General features: G+C 40.5%; 1 protein-coding gene across 1 annotated transcript in view; it reads right to left on the bottom strand.

The window, feature by feature from the left end:
• Positions 1–27,611, bottom strand: part of GALNT12 (polypeptide N-acetylgalactosaminyltransferase 12) — a 49,596-nt gene that overhangs the window by 5,588 nt on the left and 16,397 nt on the right. Inside the window, exons 4-8 of the mRNA XM_030505523.1 lie at positions 24,321–24,506; positions 21,985–22,102; positions 15,083–15,259; positions 12,359–12,490; positions 5,643–5,756 (exon numbers count right to left, since the gene is read on the bottom strand). Of these exons, the coding sequence (XP_030361383.1) occupies positions 5,643–5,756; positions 12,359–12,490; positions 15,083–15,259; positions 21,985–22,102; positions 24,321–24,506 (727 nt within the window). The remainder of the gene's footprint in view (positions 1–5,642; positions 5,757–12,358; positions 12,491–15,082; positions 15,260–21,984; positions 22,103–24,320; positions 24,507–27,611) is intronic.

Below are 27,611 nucleotides of genomic sequence, written 5' to 3' on the forward strand. Positions count from 1 at the left end.
TAAACAGAACTGTGTGATTACAAAGTCTGCAGTCATCCATTTCCAGGTGTAAGAGCTCTGTTCCAGACTATGCTGATGGTAGTTGTTTCATGAAATCTGCCCCTCCTTTTAACACAACCATGAATTTCTCTGCCAAGGTGGCTGTCGCAGCCATACTCAGACCAATGCTGCCCACTGCATCATGGCCTTTTTTTTTTTTGGCTGTGGTGCAAGTGACTGACCCCCTATAATTAACCTGTTTGCCACCATTCATTTGTGGAATGCCGCAAAGGGAAGTGAGTGTTTCGAGAAAGCAACTTCACCCAGGAGGCTTTGATTTCACCTTGTAACCTACTGCCAGGACCTGTTCTATGATGTAGGCTGTGCTGCCTTTACGACATTTGCTTTATGCCAGAAATGTATCATCATCAACAGAAGTCAACTGTGAGAATATTGGCCTATTATTATTACTATCATCATCATTATCATTATTACTATCATTAACCCTAATGGGCAGGGGCTATTCCCTGGTCTTCAGGCTTTGGTTCCCAAGTTCAGTATCTGATTGGCACATGGAAAGCCTGCTACTTCAGGCACGACAGTGAGCTATAAAGGCACTCACACATTTTAAGCCTACAACTTGTGAATAAAAAAACACTTCAATCCTGCTCGTTTGTGTCTGGATGGACACTTTTTTACAGCTGCCACTTTTACAAGGCCACATGTACAGCCTTGCCCATTAGTAGATTTATTAGATATAATAACTCTTTTTAGCAATTTGCGTTCAGTATCAGTGAAAGCCTGCAAGTTGCCGACTGTACCAGATGCGTCAAGAGTAGACAGACCAGCTACTAGGACAGAGTGCTCTTTACTACTGACATCTTTCCTGAATGGCCTCTCAAGGACTTGCACCAGATTTTGGAGTAGAAGAGCAAGTAAAATGGTTATTTCTGGATAACATTAATGTTATAATAACAATAATAATAATGTTATTTCTGGATAACATTAAGGATTGGGGTTGTAGCATTAGCAACCAAGGACTCCTGCCTCCTTGCCCAATGAACATTATACGGTTCTTTAACCTACACTTCTTCAAATTAAATAAATACTTCAGGCTTCAGGCTTTTTGAAGCTCCAGTAATACATGAGATACATCTCTTTGTCCTCAAAAGGTAAAGCGTTCTTTAGTGCCTTTTCCTTGCCTAGCTGGTTCTGTGGACAGAAGGGAAGCATTTTCAAACTCATCCATGGCTCAGCAACTAGTAGCTTTACAGCATTTCTTTGCTTCAGAGAACCAGTAGACTTAAGGGAAGCGCTACTGGGAAACTTGATGAGGCCTTTTACCTAGTGCCTACCGCTTCTGAGTGATCTATGGGATATGCCCCAGCTGCATCAGTGCTCTGCAGTACAAGGGATGAAGGCAGATTTCAGCTACCTCACCACACCCTGTAACCCACTCTCATCCCTTTCTGTGCCTGGATACTGCTCTTCTGCACATATGAAGAAGTTTGCACTTGATGGGTACAACCAGCAGAGAGGTTACCAGGCCTGATACCCATTTCACAGAAAATGCAAGGGCTTTGCTAAGTTCCTCATTTGCCTCTCCCTATTTGCCTCAAATCTATCAGCTGAAAATGGGAATACTGGAGGAGGTACTGCCAGACAAAGCAGGCTGCTCAGTGGTTTCCCATCCCCTTACCACATCATATCAGCTTCCTGCCATCATACGTGGGTGCCCTCCATACTGTTTCCCAGCCATAAAAGGAAGGGCAATGGGCTTTATTGGGGTTGAATTTCAAAGTCTTCATTCTCATTTACCAGGGACAGACAATTCCATAAAACAGCAGCAGCCTGAGGTGCAAGCACTCAGTAGCCAGTGTTTTGTGTATTTTCTGTCTCCCTTCCATATATACGCAGGTCCTACCACAGCAGTTGTATCCTCATCTTCTTACTATAATGAACTCACTAACTTTAAACAACCTACTTACTTTTACAACAAATCCTTACACAAAAGCAACTCAAAAGGATTAAAAGGAACAGTCTCACTTAGGCTGTGGATTCAAGGAAAAATAGCAACAAATTACCAGGGACATTAGTTTTCTGAGAGTGGTTTTAGTTACTGAGACATAAAATGGGAGCAGCTGCTGGACTTTATAAATAATCAAGAGCACAGAGCTCTCTCCTCTCGGCACAGTGCACACAGATATTCAGAGGTCACTTTAAGTGGAGAATTGCTTGCAGTGAAAAGAGCTTGTGCAGTTGTCCCCTACATAAACAGCCACCTGCTACTAGCGTATCATGCCAGAGGATGGGTGTACTGGAGTGTAAGACACATATGTCTGATCAAGTTAACCTTCATTAATGTTAAATCCTATCAAGATGTTTTTTGATAATAACTTTACTGAGCTGTACTCTGGAGAATAAACTTCATTCCTTTATACCACGAAACAGTGTGAATGTGCAGCAGGGCATAGTATTTGAGGAAAAAAGTGATGAATCATGGAACAAACTCTGCAACTAGAAGAAGGGATGAGAAGACGACTAGACGATTCAAAATAGGAACTACCCAGGAAAGAAGAAAGGCATGTGAAAAGAAGCAAAACATGACCTAGTGTAGGTAGTAACTGGAGGGAAGAATAAGTGAGAGGAGAGACAGAGACAGTGTTAGAAAAAGACTGTGAGACAGCCAGCATGGAAAAGAAAGTGTTAAATAGCATGGAGTGGAGAAACTGCAGCTGCTGTGATATATGGTGCTGGACAGGGGACTACATGGAAGCTTTGTAACGTGTAGAGCTGCATATAGGTAATGAGTGATGATGGCAGACTGGAGGAGAGCAGGCAGAAGAGCTCGGTATTACGGTGGCAGATTCCCTTCCAAGGACAAAACAGAAGTTAAGGGCTACCTGCTGTCAGCAAACATCTGTGCAATTCTGAAGTACCCTGCTCATCTTAACAAAACTAGAAGATGACCAACGTGGTCACCATCACTTCCATCAGCTGACAGCGGTGGATGTACATGCGGGACATTTGACTGTTTCGATCCTGCCACCGTCACCTGCCAACTGAGCTAAGGAATTCACATCACCAGGAGCAGCCTGCTACCTTTGCAAAATGACTGTCGAAATGGGGAGGGGGCAGAAAGGAAATAGAGAGAAATGTCCTACTGGTAGGTTTCACAGCTATTTGTGAGCCAGAAAAAGAAGGTGCAAGTTCAGCAACCCTGACTTCCATTTCCTATCTCACTTGTCCTTCTATGTCTTGTCTTATTTTAGCCTCACTCTGTTCCCATACCTGCAGTTCTTCCTGCTATCCACTTCTCTTGCAACTACTACCTGTCACCCCTACTCATGCCCCCATTTGCCAACCAGCATCTCTGTCCCTTTCCACTAAAAGGGTCCCCAGTGATTCTGCTTGTTTCATGCTCTCTCCTTGTCTTCCTCTGTGACACATGAGGCTCCTTGCCTGTTGCCCTACCTCTGTCCCAAACTTCTACCCTCTGTCACCTTGGCCCCCTTTCCCTGGCTCCTGTCAGCCCTCTATGCCTTTTGCCCATTTCTTGTGTTTGGCATTCCCTCCTCAGGCTCTGCAATTCTCTCGTGTCATCTCCTATTCTCTTCCATGGGTTTATATTGCAGCCACCCGGTTTCTCCATTTCTCCTGCTGCCTGGATGCCAGCAGAGGGAGCGCTAATTGCACCGCTCCCACAGCACCGGTGCTCTCAGACCGATGCTGCTATTGCAGGTGCGTTGCACCATCAGCAGGGACGTCAGGGCATTAATATCCAGTAATGTGGTATCTTTGCAGCAAATTCAGTTAATCTTTTAGTGCTAGCTAAACAACGGATAACTGTAAAAGTGTCATCTCATTACAATTCATCTCTCAGTTCCACTGCTCTTTTGCTTTCACCTTTTGTCCTATTTATTTTTACTTTGTGGAAGGGATAAAATTTAAATAAACTTTTTTTCTCAGAAAAATACAAAGAGATTCAGCCTCTCTTCTCTCTGTAATCTATAATACAAGGGGAAAAAAAAAAAAAATCTAGAAATACCTTTTGTGAGTATGTAATCCCATACTTGAAATACTTCTTAATCTACAAAAGCAATCAACTCTTCCTCATAAGGAAGTGGCTTAACTCAGTTGTCTGATTATCATCTTATGTTCTATATAGGTGCATACACACGTACTTAACTTGTGTATGGAGCTGAACTGGAGGAGTAAAATGGGGTGGGGTGGGGTGACTTAATATGCTTGACATACATCTGTCAGTACTGAAATCCTTTGGCTTTTATGATGCAAGATTCTCTGCCTGCCCTACCCTGCACCTTGGTCTCCAGGATACAAACATCAGGAAAGTTAAGACATAAACTAATAAATAATACTAAAAAATAGCAAAGTTTGTTGCTAGTACTTAAGGCAAACAAACTTGCTACCAAAACCAAATCTATTTTCTTCTAAGATCCAAAGCACAGTGCTCAGACTTTTTCCTTTTCTCATTTAAAACGCAATTCATATTAGAATCTTCTTTCTTAACACAGACTTGCTTTTTACTCCTCAAGCTTGTATATATTTATAAAGCAAAGTTCAGAAAGATAACAGATACACTGCTTATCTGCCACATCTCTGGTTCTTTCCCAAACTTGGTTTTCCTTTCCTAACTGAATGTTTAGGTTAATTTCCTTTAAAAAAAATCCCAAAGAGTAAAGCTACCCAAGCCGTCACAGTGTTATGTACTTACTCTCAACAAGACCCTAGCTATTTCTCCACCCCTCCCCACTAGAAGCATGCCATACAGTCTAATCTGGGTTAGAAGCCAAAAATCAAGGTAGATAGGGAAGTACATGTTACATGCCACAAAACACCAAACCTTAATTCTAAGAAGTGGCCACTCAAAACCATGCAAAACAGCCACTGTAGACTGGCACATGGTGCCCATAAACACTTTCACCATGGCATTATGCAGAGAGCTTTATGGGTATCAGAACTAACCACTAACGCACACACTTTCAATCAGCATGGAGAAAGACACCAACAAGCATTTTCAGCTTCAGAAGTTAAAACCAAGAAAAGAATAATGGAAGTGTCAGAGGGCATCCCTGTTCCCCAGGATTCTGGAACCCGAGCCCAAGATGACACTTCTCCGGGGTGGAGTTCAAGAGAAGATTCCATCCAAAACCACTTGCACGGTTGAGACAAGCACGAAGAGGAAAAGACATGATGACAGACACAGGCAGAACTAGGTGAGGTTTGCAATATTATTAAGGGCTTTGGAGACATGGACAGAAAAAAGCTCAGAGATGTGCTGGTCTGCCCAAGACCAGCTGGAGGTGAGCAAACACTGGCCTAATAAGTACTACAGCTGCACTGCTGTGCTATTAACTCCTGCTAATGAGCTCTGTGAAAAGGCATAATTAAGGTATGCATGAGTTCCCTCATCTGGGTAGACACATCTTCAGAATGAAGAAAATCTGACCTGGAGATACATCAAAATTACAAGCATTCAGTGCAAGAATCAAAATTAGATCTAAGATTACCTCATTGTGGCAACATATTCCCTCAGCACTACTGCAATGCCTTTACCATACTTTTTTATACAGCGTTACAACAGCTTTATACAGCTTTTTACAACAGCGTTAGTCAAAATGAAACTAAAAGATAAATTTTACCTGATTTTGTCCCATGCCATGACATGGGTACAGTGTGATCCTGTGTCCGGTTACTTGATGTTCATTTGTAGGGTTATAATCAAAACAGAAGTTTGCCATTCCTCTATTCTTCAGCTAATCAAAACAAAAGAATATTTTAAAGTATTAAACTAAAGTAAGGAAAATAAGCTGTAGTCCCTTTACACCCATCCTGCTGGGCTGTGAGGTTTATATCCTAGAGCTAGTGCAAATTAACTGGAATAGATCAAATGGATCCAATGGCAACATCTCTTGGACTAATGTGAAATAAAACTGTTGGGACCATCTTGACTTTGGACATTGAAGCAGCCAGGCTTCCCCTAGGAATGACACTGTGTTCCTGTGTATTTGCAAATGAAGTAGGTAGGAACTATGAAAAGCTGTGTTGAAACCCAACAAGCCAGCAACTCACACGGAACAGAAGAGTCAGCCATGTCTCCCACACACCCCCCCAGGATGTACTTGTTCAGTTTTTCTTATGAAGATTAAATACTTTTCTGAGTTTGTCAAATGGGACATATTACAAGGATTTGTTCTCAAAAGGACTCCAGTACCTCCTTGAGGTTGAACAAGCAGACAGATTTTAAGACCGATTTGAAGAACAATATCTTACACCTCAAAGTGGGTAAGATACATCTCTGGAGAGAGACACTACATGTGACATTAAATATTCTTTACCAGTGTTGCTGATCTCTGACACAAGAGGTGCATAACTTTTAGATTAAATTTTAAAATATTAAGTTACCTGATTTTAAAAACGTCAGGCTAATTAACACGGACTTGCATTTAAGTATTCAGGAGGCAAAAGTAACTGAAAATAAGTTAAACAATGCCATAACAATTACTGACTCCTAGTATTAGCCACTTAACCGAATTTAAAATTACACAAGGCAAAAGAGGTTCTGTAAGCATAGGTTCAAGCTGAATGCCCCCGTTACTGAGTGTAATTATATCACAGACAAAAAGAATAAGCATAGTAAATCACAGAAGAGTTAGCTCAGCAAGGTGTAATTTCACTGCTCTTCCCTAGTCCTGATAATTGCATCCTCAGTTCTCAATGGGGAGAATAGATGGACACGAAGGGATTGCAGGAGGCTAAAACCAAACAAAGAAGACAAACCCTGCAGAACCCAAACCCACCACAGAGCAAACCACACAAGCTGGAAAAATAAATATTTCTGTTCTACATATATTTTGCTTTCCCAACTTCTGTTTTTATTGCTACCCAACGTCTTCTTTCCACTGCTTTGTGCCCATTCCCGCAGAATGACAGCCGAGCTCTCAGTGCTTTGCACGTCTGGGCTGCTGGCCCAAGGCAACAGTAATATGGAGGGGCTCGAGAGGACCACCAAGAGCTTGGGGCCCCTTGCAGGGCTGCTGGGGCTGTGAGGCTTTCTTGTCAGAGTCAAATGTATAAATGTAGGACTGAAACCCTTCTCTTACCGGCTTTGCCTCTTAATTCCTCTCTGAACATGTTTCCACTAGCATTTGGTGGAATTTTTCAGTACAGGATGAACCAACACGTGAATTTGGTGTTTGATAAAATTCATCCTTACTCTACCAGAAGCAAAAGAACCCCCCTGGGCACCCTTTCTATAGAAAGCACTGCTTGGTTTGATGGGAACACACTAGGCTGCTGCACCCCTCCTTGAGCTGTCAGAAGACGACATTTTGTTTACTTTTGTATCACTAGGCAAGAGCCACACTTCCTAAAACAGGAAAGTGTCTTTCAGAGATGATTTTTAACACTACCATGGAACTACATAAACCAAACAACAAGCTCCTCATGTTTCTACATTTGACATCAAGAACGTGCAGACATATTCCTAAACATACACAGCCCATATCTCAACCTGGCTCTTTTAGTTTGTTCTATCAGACATTGGTAGATGTTCTTCTATACCCACACTCCATCAGGAAGCCTAATAGATATTCAAGACTATTTGTGGGAACAGTCCATACTAAGCTTTTAGATGACCTGATCTGAAGTGATAAAGATTTTCAAATCTGATCACAGCACCATTTATGCAAAAAAATTAAAATCCGCCCTCTCTTCCTAGGCAGAAAAAAAGTATGTGAAAATTTGTGAAAGTAGTGTTTTTCTCTTGTTAAATGAGAACACAGTTTAAGTTCCTTTTATGTGCAACAGCTCTATCAAAACAGTAATCATCCATTCATTTCTGAAGCTATCTTTGTTCCCATATCCACCATAAACACATCATGCAGTAAGAACAAAATTTTCTCTGTGACTTACCTTAATTCTTTTGCAGAATGCTGCATTAGAGAAACAGAAGCAAGAAAAAATGTTGATCACCTTGCCATTAAAACACATAGCTCAGTTCTAAAAAGTTCTACCCATGCAGGATTACTGGCTGCATCTTTCTACAACGCTTGGCTCCTGTTGAAACACTGCAGGTGTACTCTACAGTGCCACTGAGTTACCACTCCATTTGCAGGCTGGGACAGGTAATGAACATCAGCTACTGAGATATTCACCTCAGACCTCTACCCCTTACTGCTTGGAGAAATTTAAATCTGTTGTTTCTTAACATCTGCACACTTGCATATACTGACAGAGTACAGGTATCAATCTGGTTTTTGGATTATTTTAAAGATAAAATCTATTTCATGCAACTGTAAGCAACACATCAACAACAGAATTTTACATTAAAACTTCATTACATTAGTTGATAAGTACAGTCAGTGGAGCACAGCCAACCTTTCTTTTCATTCACAAAATAGATCAGAATCCTCTTATTCCACCACAGTGGCATTGGTGCTGATGCATTAGTGGAATAGGCAGATGATACTGTGGGACACAGCAAGATATGAATTTGTAGCAAGCAAACAGCTTCATGGTACTGACCAGGCATAAACTTTTACCTCAAAGGTAATCTGAGCAGTCATAGGGGATGATTCTTCGGAGTGTATGCTATTTTCATATAGTGCTTTTTTGAATTAAAAAAAAAAAAGTGAATATCCTCAGATTTCTGTTAACTTCTTAGATGCAATGCTGAAATGGGTACACAATGTTGATGACTAGGACCCTTTGAAGGCATCAAAATGATGAGACACTGCTATTGGAATCCAGTTGCTCACTCCAGCAAGTCCAGATCTCCCTGGGAGACTCAAGAACATACAAGCACGTCTCAAGTGATGCTGTATTCACTTGAGATCAATATCGAACACTTGAACTTCTCCCACTTCCTTTAAAAAGGTCTGTCTCAAGCTTCCAGAGGCTGCACAGCCAATGGAGTGGTGCGTATTTTCCTATGATGGCCATCAGATCTCCCTCCAGGTCTAGTCAGCCATAATACTGGGTACCAATTCAATCTCAAGTGGTACAGTAGAAATTGTATTATAATGCAGTTTTAGAGGTATACCCCAGAGGAGGCTGTTTGGAGCCTCATACCTCTGAGGACTTGTAACACCAGACATGCAATAGTCTTCTTGATTATATAAGTTAAGCCACATCGTGAAGATCTCTTCTGTAAGCTTGTCCATATATATCATGTGTTATTTAGGTAATTTACAAAATTCTCTCTTTCACGTCACAGCAAAACAAAACTTTTATAGTTTTAAAGGCTTACAATTTCTCATATCTGAACATAATATGGTCTCACCGCCAAATGATAAAACTTACAGAAAAGGAGAGGTAAAATCCTGATTTTTGTGTCAATGCTTTTTAAAGCAATCTGGATGCCAAGTTCATAGCAAATTCACTGGCTGACCATAATCTTTATTCTCAGATATGCCACCAGTACTTAGTAGGAGGGGAGAGGAACCCTGGCTATTGTACTCTTGCTTTGCAGCCATGCATTTCTACATTCACCAACAACATGAAAAGATCACAGACCTGCCCAGTTCCTCTATTTTCACCTACTTGCACAATGCAGCAATGTCACAGTACTAATACTAAACACACAAGATGGCTCAAAGTTCTTCCTAGAGGTGCCCACACCATCCCATCCCATGCCATCCCATGGCAGCTAAGATTTTTAAGCAGATGTAGTCTGGGCTATCAAGGTGGGCAATCTGCACAGGCCTGGGGTTCAAGTCTTTTTAAGATTTCGCACCAGCTGCAGCACAAGTACAGTATACACTTCACTGGTAAGTACACGCTCAAGGATAGCCAAATCAGGTGCTATGCCAGCAAGAAAGAGACATCAGTGCTCCACACAAGAACCTTAAAAGGATTTAGTTGTTTCAGCCTTTCCAGAAATGCCAACATCTTAATATTTCAACCCACTAAGTGCCACCAGCTTCACTCCCTCCTGTCCCCCAAATAAATTCAAGTCAAAATGTTTAGTTCATGTCCCACACAAAGTTCCTAAACTGCATGGAGCCCAAGGACAAGTCAGAAGGCACTTCCCTCATTTCTAGGCCTCAGACAGTGTATACGAATGCAATCATAATTTGGACAAAAATATTAAAAATTCAGTATGTTTAAATAAAATTAACACAAGCATCAATTTGTCAGTGCATGGCACTGAATGCTGCTTAATAATTCTTGCATTTATTTCAATAACATATGGCTGACTTATGGGTAACCTTAGAAAGTTTTTTAACTTCAGTGTAAAGATCTTCAAGGGAAGGAGAAATCCCCATATTCCTTTGCCGTCTCTTTGAACAACTGAATAACCTCACACTAAGCTGTGCTGTTAGCAAAGCCAACCCTTTTAAACCCAGTATGTTTGTGAACCAGAAAAACACTACACAGCTAAAGCAGGAGTAAAGAACATGATCAATGATTCACTCAAGTTAGCAGATGGGACTCAATATCCACAAAACAGTTGAATCACTAGGTGTCATTTTTGCACTGTCACTTTTCTTAGAGTATAACTGTACTTTAATTGCATTTTAAATTCTTCCTGAGAAAAAAGTGTATTCTTATTCTGCTTACAACTAGATGACAGCATATAAGGATTGATATTAGAGAAATACACAGAGCACACGTAAATTAGACCACAGATACCTCAAGAAGCACTGAACAAGAATCATTATTTCTAGGTATTGTCAACACCTTTGCTGAGGATGACGTGCAGTTAAATCGTGAAAGAAACTGCACAAATCCTTTCCTTTCTGAGAGGGTTGAAGCACTGTCACTGCCACCAGTCTCGGCTTTGTTTGAGAGGGCAAAGGATGGAAGTGGAGGGGAGGATAAAGTTACTGAAATGCTTGGGGAAGGTAAGCCTCCACATCTTACTGCTTCAGCTGTCACTGACCTTGTCAGTTAGCGATCCAGCAGAAAACAACTAAAAATGAGCCAGTGTTGTAGTGGGGTCCACTCAAGGTACATGAGTACTAGTGGATATTACCTTTGATGCCAGTGACCACATAGAGATACCAACTCAAATACAATCTCCAAGACAAATGGAGGAGGGTGGCTACTCTCTTGGAGGCCCCCAAGGGCTTTTCTGCCAGCTGATGCACTCCCCACAGGAGCTCCTACAGCTCCCCATGGGAAAAACTGTTCTCTATGGAAAACTGCAGCATTTTCACATTAGGATCTTTTCCGTTCAACAAGCAACAAAGCTATTAGGGAAGACTGTGGGGAGACTTGGTTCTTGTATGTTTTGTACGCCCACAGTGATCAGGTTTTTTCCTCCACTGAAGGAGATCCAGCAGAGACTGAGTAATTGAAGTGCAGATGGCAGCAAGACAAGACTGTTGTGACACAGGCTGGATGTGATGCAGCAGTGTGGGAATGCAGCATAGCTAGATCTGCAGAGTGATCGAGTTACCAGCAAAAGTACTTCTAAATCAATGTGGCATTGGTAATCAGGAAGGCATTTTATACAGCTTTGCCTGGCAGAAAGGTGCAGTCTTGTCTTGCTAATAAGACACGCAGCAGATATCTACTCATTTTTCAGACAAGCGGGTATTTGCTGCATCATCTCTGCCTTCATCCCTTTCAAATGAGATTACAGAAATGTGATATACATGGAGCTAGTTTATATTTATTTGTAAGCTGCAAATAGCATAGAAAGTTGTCAACTCTCAAAAAAGAAGAGGATTCTGATATTGAACCAATGAAAACCACTTGTGAACGTGTGCTGGTCTAAAGTGACCTCCACATTAAAAATTTTCATGTTGGTTTTGATATGTAGAATCCTGTATGATCTGTGAGCATACAGCACCAGCTCCCTCTCCTATCACAATCTGCTTCAGACTAAATGTGCAAATACATGTTTCAAAGCACATATTTTCTATTGGCAGTGGTGGAATCACTGTTCCTCGAAGTGTTCAAAAACCATGTAGATGAGGCCCTCAGTGTTATGGTTTAGTGGTGGACCTGGCAGTCCTGGGGTAAAGATTGGACTTAATGATCTTAAAAGGTCTTTTCTAACCTAGTTGATTCCGATCCTATTTTCAAGTCAACAACTAAAAACTGAAACACTCTGGTGTTTCAATAAATTAAAAGAGTCATCTTTTGTTGCCTTTAACACTCCCAAAATGTCAATTGGAAGGTGTAATTCATGGCCACATTACCTGTTCTTCTCTCTTCTCACAGAACTCCTTCATGAATAGCACTCCCTAGAATAAAGATTCTCATAGAAACCACATTTTAAAGCCTACCAATTTTAACTGAATTTGACCAAAATCCCAAACTGATTTTAGCATAAAAATACCTTGATACTGAGTCAGTAGGAGAGCTCAGAGAACTGCAAGGAGACCCCTTCTCAGCAGCCACGTACCATTCCAAAGAAGCCTGGTCTGTCCTCAGGTACATGAAGCTCTGGGTACACATTCTCCAAGAACCATTTGAAGTCCTTACATTTCAGTTTCTCTCGAAGGAGTCTCCTTTCTGTCACATCTCCATATGGTTCCTGAAAGAAAAAAAAAGAAAAAGAAGAAGAAAATGATTAAAAATAACCCCAACCAGAACAGATGCTCTCTTTTAAATTATCTCTATACATTATTAGGAACCGTATGCTAAAGTGATGAGTAGGACTTTTAGCCAGGAAAAATCCCCATGTTTGGGTGCTGGATTTGATTTCATTATCCTTACATTTGTTAAATGTTGACAAAAAAGAATTGGAACAGTGCACATAAAGCTTTAAAATATTCTAGAGGACAGTTTGTCTGAGAAAACTCAAATCTGCAAGTAAGGAAGTCCTTGAATATAGATTTCTGGGAACTGAGATGATGTATTGGAAAATAAAACTCCCTTTAGCTGGGTAATTGAAAATCTCAAAAGCAGTGAATGAATCTTGAGAATGTTAAACTATTACACCATCCATTTGCAAATTACCTGTACCGACAGTTTTACAATTAACTGATGAAATTTACAAAATCTGCTAATGTTTCGTTAGAACTTCACGGTTTTGGGGGGTGGGGAGTATGAAGTCTTAAAACTCCAGAGAAAAGCTTTCAATGGCAGACCTTTCCCTGTCTATAGACTGGATCAGAGTTCACATCTTTTCATGTCTGTCTTCAAAAATCTGTCTTTATATTGACTAGGGACTTCAGACAGTCAGGCATGAGACACCGTTTGCAGCCCCCAGATTTTTATAGGTCATTTGACACACTCTTTCATCAAACCACATATATATTTGCATTTCTGAAAGATGTGGAAATATCACCGGAAACACAAAGCTGATATAGAACAGAAGCAAAGATGCCTGCTTGAATAAACAAAGAGCATGACATATTAGCTCTGAGGTCTGAACATTAATCTTGAAGCGAAACTTTATGGAACCAAATTCTGCAGCCATAGCATCAATCATTTTTCCATTATGCCATGGAACTGAGTATTTGGATTAGATGAAGTAAAAGGGTCTTTTTTACTCAACCACTGCAACAATTGGTGCATAGAGTATTATGGAAACCAGAGTGCATCAGCAGCAGCTTTGATACGAGCAAAAAAACCCACACAAGTCTCAGCTCACATCCACAGTGTTACAATAAACCAATATGCATAATTTCCAATACTAACACACAAATATCCTTTAAAGTTCTGTCATCACAGACATCAGATGCCCAGAACTTTACAAGAAAAACTGTCAGTGTTTATTGCTGTTTACTCATTGTATGTGACAAGCAGAATCAGGCTGGCATTGCCTGTGAGCTCCTGTCTTCAGGTATACAAACCCCATATTTCTCATAAAGTCAGACACTAATAATAAAACCTAAATGGCTTTTATGATGTTAAAGTAAAACAATTATTACAAATGCATGGACTATAATAATCTAATTACCCAGTTTAATCCAAAGCAACACAAGACGGAAGCTAACCAAATCCAGCTTCCCCAGTGTCCTCCAGCACATCATTTAAAAGCCTAATGGTTTCAAGAGCGTTTTTTCCCCCAGCACATCTATTGGGGTAGACCACCCAAACGTGTGGGGGGCTCCCTGTCCCCCTGTCTGGTCCCTAAGCTCTGCTCCAGCACAGCCAGAGGCGGGTGCCCAGTAGCCCACCCATCGCAGGGCAGTTCGTCCCATGCACAAAACCAGAAAGCAAAGAGAAGTGCCCGGGGAGATTAAGCACCTCCAGAAACAAGCAACAGCAGAGAATTATTTCTTTTAGGCCTGAATTTTGAACTCTGTGTCAGAGGTTCATTTAAGTTATTTCTAGACATTGTGAAGATATTTTCATGTTATCATCTTCCAGCCTACAGGCCCCTCGTGATAAATATATCCAAGCTATGAATTTGCACACTGCTTTACTGTTTTGACCTACCCAATTTTCATAGTATTTATCTCCTGAAAAATTCTGCATAGAAACGATCTTGTATTTTCTTCCTCACAGACAATAAAAATATTAACTTTAAAAACAAAAACAAAACCCCAAAACAACAGAACTCATACTTCAGACATTTTATTAGGGATATGTTCATCTGAGTTCCCAGGACTGACTTTATAATTAATTTAATCTTTGCAATACTGATTTTATTGGGATTTTTTTTAATCAAACATCATGCAGCAGTAAATCAAACAGGAAAATCCATTTTGTCTTACATCGGTCCAAAGTTTTATAATTATCACAAGACAAGTAATATTGCTGAAGATTATTACCATGCTGTTCACTTAAAGATCTACTGTTCATTGACACTTGATGATTAATGTTCATGAATTGTGTGTCTCTTCTGTAATTCTTCATTGATAGAATCCTGTATGAGCTGTTTCACAGAAGTGCACATTTTAGACTAAACAGCTCCACCTTACCTGGCTCATCTTACTTAACTTTATTCCTTCATTCATTTAATATTGACACAGACTTGGCTGCCTTCTAGTCTTAGAGAATTTCTGCCTTTTTTCTGTATTACTATACATACACTTACCTTATGCTTGGAAAAAAGTTTCAGAAGAAGTAAGAACCAAACATAACAAGCAGTTAATGTTAAATATTAGCTTAATTAATAGTTATTTCACTGAAAACGAATTCTACTGACATTCTAAGAATAAGGGACTTGACTCACCAGTTGAGCATGTGGGTTTCGGTGGTAATAAAGTTCTTTATATTCATCCATCCACACTTCCGCTGCACGCACGCTGTTTGCCAGAGCTTTGGACCGTGAGTATGGAGCTTGCTTGGGGAAAACATGACCTACGTGGGAGCAAGGGTGGATCTCAAGACTTCCTCCACACTGCCATATCTGAGCAAAGAATTGACATTGTGCGTCATTACTTTGAATCTTCGCAAGCAGAAGGATACAGTAACAATAAGCCTTTGTAAGGATAACACCCCAAGAACATCACAGCATACTATAAGCAAAACAGGCAATAATTTTGTGTCTCATTTGATGAATAAGCTGGATAAAATAACATCCTTGTGAACTCAGAGCAAATCACTGGGAGTAACAAGGAGATAAATCCATCTCTGGTTTTATATGGGGTACAATTATTGCTTTCTTAGCTTTATTTTCTCTGAAGGCATGATAAGAAATGGTCCACAATATTTCTGCAGGTCTGTGGTCTACAATTCAAGTTACACAGGCCTTATTTAAACAAACAAGCAAACAAACAAAGAACAGGAAAAAGGTGAGAGGCAGGATTCTTGTCCAAATTAACCATGCAAATAGCAGTCTTAGAAAGAAACTGATGACCAGTAACTGATTTCTTACCAGAAATCTTTGCCCATATTCTACTAGAAAAACAGGGTAAGGTTCTCATGGCATTGGAGAATGGTAAGTTGTGTTCCCATTTCTATATGCACTATTCAGAAGAGAGGCATAGGTACCTGGTCATAAAATAAAACTAACCTTTTTTATTGGAAAGCTGGGAAAGGAAACCAAGACCCAACACATGACAAGAAAAAAACCAAATTCTTTAACTAATTCATGGTGGTCCAACCTGCAATAGTGAAACAACCCCCCCTACTTAAAGCAATATTCCTACTTGCTGTCAAGGAAAATTCTTGAACCTGAATGGGGAATTGGCACAACTCGCTCTGTCTTTGTGCTCATCCTCATGCCTCTGGCTCCCCAGGTCAAGGAAATTGTACACCCCTTAAGATAAAGCCCATAAATGACCACTGAGTAAATACATTCGCCTCAGCACTCTACAAATTTTTGTAATTATACTCTTCTCTCTTCAAAGCCACAGATTTTTGGCAGTTCATCTATACACCTATACTTTCCCCTCAGCCATTCTGATCTCAAGTTTGATGTAATGAAAGGAAAGCACAGCTAGGTATTTCCTATCTAATATTGTGTGCGATCACAATGTGGCAGACACCTTGTTTCTGAAGGCTGCCCGAAACACGGTTTCTGACATTTAGTCAGATGGGAGGAAAGGCAGGACATGTCACTACTCTTGAACAAGCCATCACCAATAGCTCCAACAGACTTTCCATAGAAGATTTTTGAGAATTGGCACCTCCAGCAAACTAATTCTTGTGTATTCAACCATGCATAAGTGGCACCTCATCTGTCCTTTGTAACTGGAGGACAAAGGAAATTAGCTGGGATATGGTTAAAGGGTAGAGGTTTGACAACCTTCTTGCATAATGCATACATTTTTAATTACATGTTATTCAAATAAACACAGAGAGAGTGAAAGCTATGAGGAGTAGCTATAAAACTTCTCTACTTAACAATGACAAGAGGTGAGTGATGGGACTTTTTCCACCTCTCTCCTGTGACTTTCAGGGATCTAGAAAGTCACTACAAATGAAAGCACTTTCTAAGTTACTCATGATTTCTCTCCAATTTCTTAATTTAGAAATCAATTAACATCTCCAATGATTTGGTTTTGGATAATGACATCAGACCTTCATGCATTACACAATACTGTGGCTTAACAACAAAACTGTAAGCGCTTTAATACAGCTATTTACTTTTTAAACAAACCACTTCCTTAAAGGTATAGGAAAATTCCTTATTCAACTCTAGAGAGCACTGCATAATCTTTACATCCTAGATTTAAAATTTTAATTTCTTGCTTTTCATGTGAGGTTCTCTCTTCTTTTTTTGTTGCTTTTTAGGGAAGCACTGTATTTATCATCTGAACTGGAAGATGATTAAAGCAGTTATACAAGAAATATAGATTTCTGTACTGATCTTTTAAACAATCTGCATATTGCCACATGTAAGTTAAACTACTACCATTCTGAAAGCTGATATGAAACCAGCTATCTACTTTCACCTTAAGACCTCCCTTTTTGAGATTTGTTTCAAAATAATAGCTTTCTTCCATTATTATTTCTATATCCAATGTTACTTTTTTTGGAGTTGAAATTTATCATGCAAGGATAGGAGGAACAGACGGACCATGAAGACTACCAAAGTAAAAATGTAAGTTAAGAAGAAAGCACATTCTTCTACTCTTCCGTGATAAAGTCTGATTTAAATGGAGTAATACAGGCTGACCATACCCCTGTTAAATTGCTGGCAAGAAGAGAATTCCACAACAGCTGAATTTTCATTAATTAAAATTCTAAATTTCTCTACAATATAACTGTAGGTTGCTAAGCAATGCTTATTTAATTCTGCTTCTTTCATTAAAACAGTTCAAAACCACTCGTCTTCCTCTTACCAAAAAAAAAAAAAAAAAGCCGCCCCAAAACATCACATCTATTTCAGCTAAGCAATTCCTATAAAGCTTTATTTTTATTTTAATGGAAAACATTTGGCCTCTATCCAAGATCAGGTACAAATCAACAGCCTTAAAATAAAGCAAGGAATTCAATAGAGAAACTAAAGTTGATCACTAAATGGTAAGTAAGTGACTCTGAAGAAGATTCTCCCCTAAAATAATTTCAGTCTTCTGTAACAGAGAAGCACATCAGATTTCATGTATATTTGCATGCTCACATGCATGCAAATGTGTTTCTTTACTAGGTCTGGCTATCTATCTTGCAGCTTTCATCATAAAAGTGTACTTTTTTCCTTCACCGTAAAAAGAAATCAAGGTGACTTTCCTTTTTACTTTCACTTTCATCTGGATGCATTCCGACTATCGATGTTTTTCTCTCTTCTTTTCAGAGACAGACGGTGGCATTATGAAAAGCTATAGTAAATGTTCAGGTCTTGCCTTGGGTTCCCATCTCTGCCAGGGTCTCTGGACAACTGATCTAATCCTGGGTGAATGAACGCTAAATCAGAGCAGCTCTATAAGCTTTACCACCTCCATTCTAATGTTTCAGGACTCTGGAAGAAATGAAAAATAAAAAAAGGATGCTGACTCCTGAACAAAGACAAACTGTGAAAAGCACTCTGTTCTGTTCCCCCTCTCTGCTGTAATTTGGCTGGCTGGCTGGCTGGCTGGTGGGCGATCCCTCCCGGCCATGGTGCTCACACCTGATCTGCTGGGAGCTGGATGGGCAGAGGGGTCTCCTCAGCCACTCAAACCCATCCTGGCTGCTCCCGCCACAAGACAGATTTCCAGATCCAGACAGAAGGAAGCAGTACTAAAATACCAGAAAAAAGACAACCCGAGGCAATCGGAAGCATATGATCTGGGCTCATGGACTATGAAATTTACTTATCAGTAAATAACTTTCTCTTTTTGCACGTGCATGGTTTTCTTTCATGCTGTGATGGTGGGTTGAAGGACAGACCACAGGGGTATCAAGCATCGGTCCCCAGAAACAAACTTACATTGCAGTAACACTAGCAGGAATAAGAACAGAGTGGGAAAACCTGGTTGCAGCTTTCCCTCCCCCTCACTCTATGTACAGGAGGGAGAAGATGAAAGGGCATGTTTTGCATCCCTCAGAAGGAGACATTTCAATGCCCATTATGCTCATGAAGTGAAATTTTATCTAGCCTAATAGCATTAAGCAATCCAAAATCAAGGCACATTGACTCGATCCTGCATTCAGCACGCAGCTTCCATCTCTCTTAGTCATCATGCTTTTAGCTGAAGCTGTGTCCTTGTTGCACCTCTCAAAACCACAGAGAATTTCTTCAGTTTAGAATAATTGAAGTATGAGAAGGAGAGGCTTGAGGAAAAGTCCTTTCATATCATCAGGAGAGGGTGGTATTTTCAGAGACATGAAGAACAATAATTTACAGTGGTTTTCAGTACACCTGCTCCTAATTTTCAGGTCTGGTAGATCTAGAAACAACAGAATCAACAGTGATTTATCCCTCTTGACCTTTCTGAGCACCGTGAGCAGCCAGAAGAACACAATTAAGCAACACCACTGCATTCTGCTCTCTTCCACCAAAATCTTCACTGCAGGAAGCGCAAGTACAGGGGCTCTATATGAAACAGAAGAAGGCATGTTGTGTACAATGCCCACATTCTACTGGCAATCTGCACTAGTAAAATTAACACACCCAGGGACATTCACTGGCCATTGCACTGCAAAAGTCTTGGCCTCCCAGAAGAGTAGCTCAATCCACCCCACACCAGTCTCTCCACTTCCTTGTTTGAGCACTTAGCCCTTGTGAGCAATTTTCCCACACTCAGCCTCGTGCACGGCACACTGCATGCCTGGGGAGCCTGGAGGTCTGTCCTGAGACCTGGGGGGGAGCACCCATGTGCCATGTGGTCAGCCCCTGCGGGGCATGGCAGCGTGCTCATGCACACCTCACAGTGCGCCGGGGACTCTGCTGCTCTTTTTGTGCCTCTCCTGCACGGTAGGCAGGCTCACAAGAAGACCACATTTTTCCATGCTGAAGGAGTAAAGGCATTGCTCATATATGCTGCTCACCCCACGGGGTCAGACATCTAGTTCAGGCAAACCAGTGACATCAAAAATGAGACTTGCTGTCCGAGCCTGGTAGAGGTCAACGGATAATGGTAGCTTGGGTCTAAAGCAGCAGCCAGTGCAGGAGCACTCCATGTCATACAGGCAGGGTCAGACCTGTCCTGTCTGCAAGCCTTGGTCTCCCAAAAAGCAGAAAGCCAAGAACTCTATGCAGAGTGCACCATCTTCAAGGCTTTCTACAAGAAGCTGTAGAAAGCTCCTTGTAAAAAAGGAGCTTTCCATTCACCTGTCTCAGAGGAGAACCACTGCCATCTGGGGCAGTGCTACCCTTAACCCCTGCTGGTTAGGGGGAACCATTTTGGTGCCACTGAATCTGTGGCAGCCAAGGTCACAGAAGACTGCAGGCTATTCAGAAACATGAAGCAGATCTTGTGATGCCTAGTTCTGTCAACTGTGGCTGTTGTTGTTTCGAAGCTTGCTGCTTTGGGAGAAATTTCTGCATTGGTGCAAATTTCCGCTGAGGCAGAACATGTATGATTCTATGATTCTACGTAGTACCACTTTCAAAAGCAGCATCCTCTCCACCTCATGGGTGCTTGGTCTGGTTGCACCTGCAATAGCAGACACAAACGAGAGCCTGCAAGAACCAGTCTTGCTCAGGAGGTGCACATATCCAACATGCTTGCTACTGTTATGCTGTATTTGTGGGAGATAATGTCATGCTCTCTGGTGTAGCTTGCTGCTAAACTGGCAGTCTCCTGTCTCAGTTTAGTTTTCTGCTGCAGGGTGTCATAGCTGAGAAACCAGAGAAACACAGCAACCCCCAGGTCAGTAAGCATCTGTACCCAAATGAGTGACTCCCTCATTGTCATCACCCCTTCCAGCCCTTCAGTAAGCAAGAAAAACAAGGATGGCATGCACTGCCAGGCTGCTTTCCAGCTTAACCTACCTTGGGTTGTGACTGATGATAAGCACAGCTTCTTTGGGCTCCCAAGTATGAGACTAATCTATTGCTACTCCTGGCTCCCTGGGCAGCCTCTCAAAAGGAGGCATAACAATAATTTAATCAAGAGCTATTTCACAGATCCTGACCCTGTGACTGAGAAAATATCCCACAAAAAAGAAATCCCTTCCAGGGGAAAGAGGGGACCCACTGCAACAAACACATCAATGCGGGCTACACCAGAACTGGAGACAGCTGGGAGACTCCTGCTTCAGAAGGTCACAGAGCTGATGGAGCTGGATACGCTGTGCATTTGGACTCAGAGGCCAGAAACACTTCCGTATGTGAGAAAGGAGGTGGTCATAAATTCAGATCAAACAGCAATTCCACCTGAGAAACACCCCTCCAGACAGAAGCCATGTCAACTCTAGGTCGGTGCTTATTATCCTCCTTTATCCTTTTCCTTCTTATTTTTGTGCCCTCTTTGCTAGGACTTCTGCTCTACAGGCAGCAGGAGACAGGAACAGTAGCTAGGAAGACTCCATGCTTCTCTGGTTAACAGGCAGACATCAAGTGAGACAGCCTGCTGATACCTCCTTTCTCAAGAAAGTGGGTTTGTAACATTAAAATAATATATTTATCCCTGAAATCTGGTGTCACCTGGTAAAAAAACAAAACAAAGAGATGAACCTGCCTCACACCTGAGCACTGGTCCACCCTCCGGTGGGGTACAGCTCTATAGTTCCTGGAGATTTTCCCCATTACCTTTTGTAGCCTTTATACAAACGTTTGCTGAAGTGAAACAGGAAAAAGCCTTAAAGAAGTGCAGGGAATTGGCTTGTCCTGCCCCACTGGTAACTGCCAGCCGCTGCCTCCTGCTCACTCCCATCAATCACAGTGAGAGCTATGAGTCACATTAGAGAATTATACACATTTCTTTCCAATGATCCTCTTCAAGCCACAGAATGTAAACTTCATCTGCTAATACCACACAACTATTTACATTTTATACTGGTGTTCAAAACAAAGACATGTTTTTTAAAATTGTTTTTAAATGGCTATTGGGAAGGGAAAACAGCTACAACAAAGTGTGGGAACAAGGAAAAGATTCATATAAATATCTCCCAAAATACTCTCTTCTTAACACTTGCTTACATTACAGCTATCTTGCCAAGCAAAAGAGCGTGAAGAAAGAAATAAGAAGCTTGGTTTTATTCTCAGGGGGGAAAAAAAAAACCAAATAAAAAAACCCAAAAAAACCTTTCAGTTGAGCCACTTACCCTGAATGAGAATTCAAGGTTTTCTCCTCCCCAGACTTCCATTCCTGTGTCGTACGAACCAAGATAATCAAAGTACTTCTTGCTCACAGAAAATAATCCACCTGCCATGGTTGGAGACCTACAAAAGAGAATAGCAATTCTGAATTGAATAGAAAAGCAAAACAATTAACAAACCAATTCAACAGATAAAAAAATACAGTATATTTTTATTTTCCATTTTCTCAGCCTTTGCTGGACACAAAGTAACAATGATCAGCTATCAATCCGTTATCATCAGGCCATTTAAATTTAATTTTGTAGTAAAAAATTTTATCTGAAACAATGAAATCAAAGAAGATAAACATTGTGTTAATATACATTTTTGCAATCCCAGTGTCCTTGTGAGTGACAATTAATGACTAGTCTCTTAGCTTCATATAGTAGAACATAAACTTTTTTTGTGGCAGAATTGTATGAGTCAGCTCTACTCTAAATGCAATATTCTTATATATTTTACTTAACTGATAAGTAAACAAATATTTTTGCTTTAGTAATTAGTAACAACTTTCTTGATCCCATTAATATCAAGTGGAAAACCTCTCAGACATCAATTAAGCAGAATTAAGTAAATATAATCCCTAAAGAGATTTTTCTTTCTTTCTAAGAAAATCTGCCCATCTGTATTTTTTTGATTTTGGGGGAAAAAAAATCAGGGGTCAAGCCCAGATCCTCATCAGACATCATAAGACCCAGAGCAACAGCACACTTAAGGGATGTGCTTTCAGTAGGGTAGTATGTGCATATATACATAAACTTGTATTTGTTCAGTATTGTCTCTAATTGTTTACAGTCTTAGAAAATTACCCTCTTTAATGTGTCAAGCATATAATGCTGGTTGGAACTAAATTCATCTGACACTTTATGCATTTTACCGAATTGCTGTTGAGGTAAATATTAACAAATTCTAGGTGCAGTGATCAGTTACTCTTAAGCTGTCAAAACTAATTTTACCAGCCATCTTTTTGAAACAACACTGTCTTACACTGTCATATGTTGTTTCAAAGAATGGAATGAGATGAGGTGAGACAGAAGGAAAAAACCCAAACTCCATAACCAGTGAAGCTCTTCTGTCTCACTCCAGATCTCATCTTTCCAAACATAGCTGTCAGTGACACCACTCTCAGCACTGCTGCTTTCTCCAGACACTTGCTTAGTTCACAGTCCTTGGGCTAACCATGAAGATTTATCCCTCATCGTTTTCCCCCTGGCATTCCAAAGATAATTCTTGTCATGGAAAATAAAAGCATCATATTTATACCAAAGGCTTTAAAAACATTTACTCTGTTTTGAAACTTTTTTTAAGGAGGATGTAGACTAATATATGCTGAGAAGGATTAAATTACTGCCTCACTTTTCCAACTGAAAAAAAAAAAAACTCAGTTGAGGATAAGTTCATTAATATTTGTGAAAGTACTGGGTATTATTATCATCATAAGTAACCCAGAGAAGACTGAGAAAGACATTCTGTATTTGTTGTAGTCCGCAAGATTATTATAAATAAAAGCAAGGACTAACAAAATAATGATGTTAAAAATGCCAGACACCTGCTTAACTTCTTACAATACACTGCTGAATACAGCAATCCTCAGCTATCAGGATTTTGCCTACAGTGCCCATTTTCCAGATGCATTGTTTGTACTCTTACCTCACCTCTCCTAAAAATACAGCATGGATTGACAAATAATATTGACTGACTACAACTTGTCTTAAAACAAAACTAAAACCCACAGAAAAGACATCCATGCGAGCTCCTGAGCCCTTCATAGACACAATGGTGGGTAGAGCTGTATTATTTCATCTCAATAAAGAACTGGAAAGCTAGTTCACCTTTGAGAAGAGCTCAAGGAACCACTGCTATTACTACAGCACAGATAAAACTACTCTTCAAAACTACTTTTGCCTCCTTACTAGTTGATGAGTTTCGTCCCTTTTCATCATTGACCACGATACATTTTTTACAAAATTGGTCTCTTTGCTTTCCACAGGGGACGTCCTTCAGTACTAGTTAATCTGTTACAACCTTTCCATGTTGGAGTTTGCCTGCAGGAGCCAAGAGGCTACATGTGCAATCAGGATTCTATATGGAAGATTACAGAGGAATTTCAGCTTTTAGAGAAGTATTTTTCCAGGAGCATGGTAAGCAGGAGTTATTTAAAAAAAAAAAGGGGGGGGGGAACTAAAAATATGCAATTTTTAGTAATATGCTCATTTTTCAAACATTTTTCAGCACCTGACATTTCCAAGTGAAATCAAGAACACTTGCAACATTCAGTTTCATAAGATGCATAAAAATTAACCTGATCACATCAGTCTTGGACTTCCTCCGCTTCTGTTCTCTTTCAGGGGTACTATGCCAAGTGAAGACCAGCCTCCAGTCAAATCCGCCAATCTGTGGCTCACCAGCATTTCCCAAGTACTCAAAAGTATTCCAGTCAATAACATCAATAACAGGGCAGACGACAGCTGATTCTTCTTCCGCAATCCTAGTATGGTTTTAAAAGAAAAGGGTGACTTCCATTAGAAACTTATCTCAAAAATGATAACTGTCAAGAACAGAGAACGCTTAAATACCAAACAGGAAGTTTTAACTCCTTTACAGTTCATGCTGCAATACAAGGAAATAATGGCTACCAGAATAACCACCAATTTCTTGCTGAGGATGCATCAGGAGGATGCATCAGGATGGACTCAGCTGTAGGCACCTGGCAAGCATCACTCTTCCTGGACAGTGGAAGCAAGGTATGCCAGACGGCTTGAGATAAGACATTCAGCATCTGGCCTGGCTGCCATTGCCAGCACCACATTCTCAACAAAAATGTCTATTTTGTTTTGTGCAGGCAGCTGCGGTTAAGATATTAAGAGAGCAGCATGACTGTATAGTTCTGCAAGGATGAATAGTTAGCTAGCCTCTTGGCCCTTAAAGTCACCGTTGTTCTTGTAGCTGTGATCATCTGCAAGAAGTTATACTGAACATTGCAACAGTAACTCAAAAAGAAGCCACGAGCTTAAACAAAAAGCCATGCAACATGGGAATTAGATCTCCAACAGTGAAACATATAAAAAGGAGGCCTTCAGAAACCCTGGCAACATACGTGATAAAAAGGAGAAACAAGACAGTGCTGCAGAATAACATACCTATCAGCAAGGCTAATCTAAAGATAGTTAAGATCTTTATCATACTAAGAATACATCAGAGCTGGCAACATTTTCTGCAGGTGTGCTTGTGCAAGGACATAAACCTCTTCCTCCCATTACTCAATACCATCCAGGGTTTTCTGGACTCCTTTCCAAAATCATTTGCCCTTACAGAAGGCAGTGGGATCCTTTGCTTTCACCTCAACCTTGGAAAGGCCTCTCCCAATACTAGATCAACTTCAAGCACCCAAGCTCAAACTAAGTTCTCCTAAATCACTCTTTAGCAATCTTCTCTACACTAGTCTCAGACATCTCCTGCTAGTTCAATGAAACAAAGTGACTTATTCGACTTTAAGATTCTTGTACTTATTTTAGCCCTGCATTTTCTGATATGCGTATTCCAGAAGAGAAGGAAAACTGAATGCATTATATTGCCAGACAAGGAAGATATGTGATGTATCTGTCATTCAAAAGGAGCTAGCTCCTCATGAGATTATTAAGCTTAAAACCCGCAGGCTGACCAAAGGGTCCAACTCTGAAATTAGAGCAGCTTGTGATGGTTAAATGCATCAGAGAACAGCAGCAGCTTCAAAGAAGTATTGTCTGAGCTGAGACAGAATGCCTTAAGTATGAAATGGTCTCTTGTTGCCGGAGGGAAGATGCAACACAGCTGTTTTCTTTTTTAGAATCTCCCATTGAAATCTTGTTTGGTAGAGCACACAAAAAGGGCTTATACAAATATTGCTATCTCCTGTCTCACTTGCATACAACTTATGTACAAAGCAATGAGAATGATACGTACACAGAGGGAGAAAAATCCCAATAAAATGTAAAAATGCTTTGCTGCTGCTGTAAAGGAAAAAGAGTAAAGATTAGTAGCTGGCACACATTATTCCAGTCATGAAAGGAAACTGGTAAGTGAAAGGCCATCACCTTTTCTGCAAATTAAGAATTAACTAGATAATACAATGCACAGGCAGCTTACAAATACAACTACGTTTGCACTGCAAAGTGCTAACGCTGTTGTATTGCTCCCACACATTTGAGTCAGATACACCACGCAAACATCCCCTTAGAGATGTATGTCTGCATCTGCAGCAAGAAAGGCAAAAATTCCAAGACACATCCTGTGCTAACTTTTTACAGAAAGGTGAATTATTGGACTTAAAATTATTCCAATCCTTCCTCAAGATTGCCATCTAGTGGTTTGCTAAAGAAATTATTAAATTACAGCATTGTCTCCACAGTCATGTACTGGTTTTTTTTCAGAAGACAGTCTTTAAAACTATGCTTATTCTTTGCTTTTTACCCCTTTTCCTTTGCTCACACTACCTAAATTATTCATAGCTAACCCAAAGTAATCTGGAATATACTCAGTGTGAAATTCAGAAACAAATTAAATATGACAATTTATAAATTATTCCAGATACCATTTCAAATGGGCATGGAGAGTTAGTGAACACAAGTTCCACCAGGAATCAGAAAGACTTGCATGCCTCAAGACAGTGTCTGCTTTTGGAAATCCCTCTCGAGTTTTTGCAGGGCTGTTTTTAACAGTCCTTCCCTGAAATCTACAGAACCTGGTGAGAATTTTTATAGAATGCAAATCAAACCTCTGACCTTGAGGAAACGACTGTACTGTATCTATGAGTATCTGCTAATGGCATCCAAAGGGTTGAAGACATAAGCTTTACGCTTTCAGCACACGGGGCAAAAGCAATACAGCATTGGACATGCAATGCAGGGACAGCAGGGTGCTGCGGTGAGGTGTAGCAGTGGCTGAACTGACAGCAAGAAGTGTATGGCTGCTGACTACGCTCAAGTGAGGCTTCCAGAATACAGTTATTCTGAGTTGTAACAGAGAGCTAGTATTCTGGTTTTTAGGGGCTTTTCTTGGGGCTTGGGGGAGTTCTTTTGGTTTTGTTTTTTTGTTTGGGTTGTTGGGTTTTTTAACTGATGGAAGTTTTCTGCACTGCCTGACATATCTGCAGTATAGATAAAAAACTACATAGCTGTACAGTGTCCCAGGACAGATGGTGTCCAAGCAGAAATCAGTATTCACATAACATTAACTCCTCCCTATCCTATCAGTTCTGATGCTTCATATCAGAACTGGTTTGGAAAGATGGATTCCCTCAGGACTGGGAAGATGGAATTTACCGACTTCTAGTCCAATCTATTTATGTGCATGTTGCCCTACAATAGGGGATGCATCTTTCCAGACCTTCTTATCCACCATCCAGGCTGACAGAAGCAGCTACATTTCCCAAGGTAGTTTCAAAGCTGGGGGAAGATTCCTCTTCCTGAAAACTTTCTCTTCTCTGAAGAAAGAGAGGAGCCTGGACCTCAAAAGAAAACAAAAATCCACCTCCTGATCTTCCACACTTCCATTCACTACCCCACCGCCAGGAGACAAACACTCGCAGTGCCTCAGGGACCAGACTGTGGTAACC

Source organism: Strigops habroptila, chromosome 1, assembly GCF_004027225.2.
Source record: "Strigops habroptila isolate Jane chromosome 1, bStrHab1.2.pri, whole genome shotgun sequence".
NCBI classification, from domain to species: Eukaryota; Metazoa; Chordata; class Aves; order Psittaciformes; family Psittacidae; genus Strigops; species Strigops habroptila.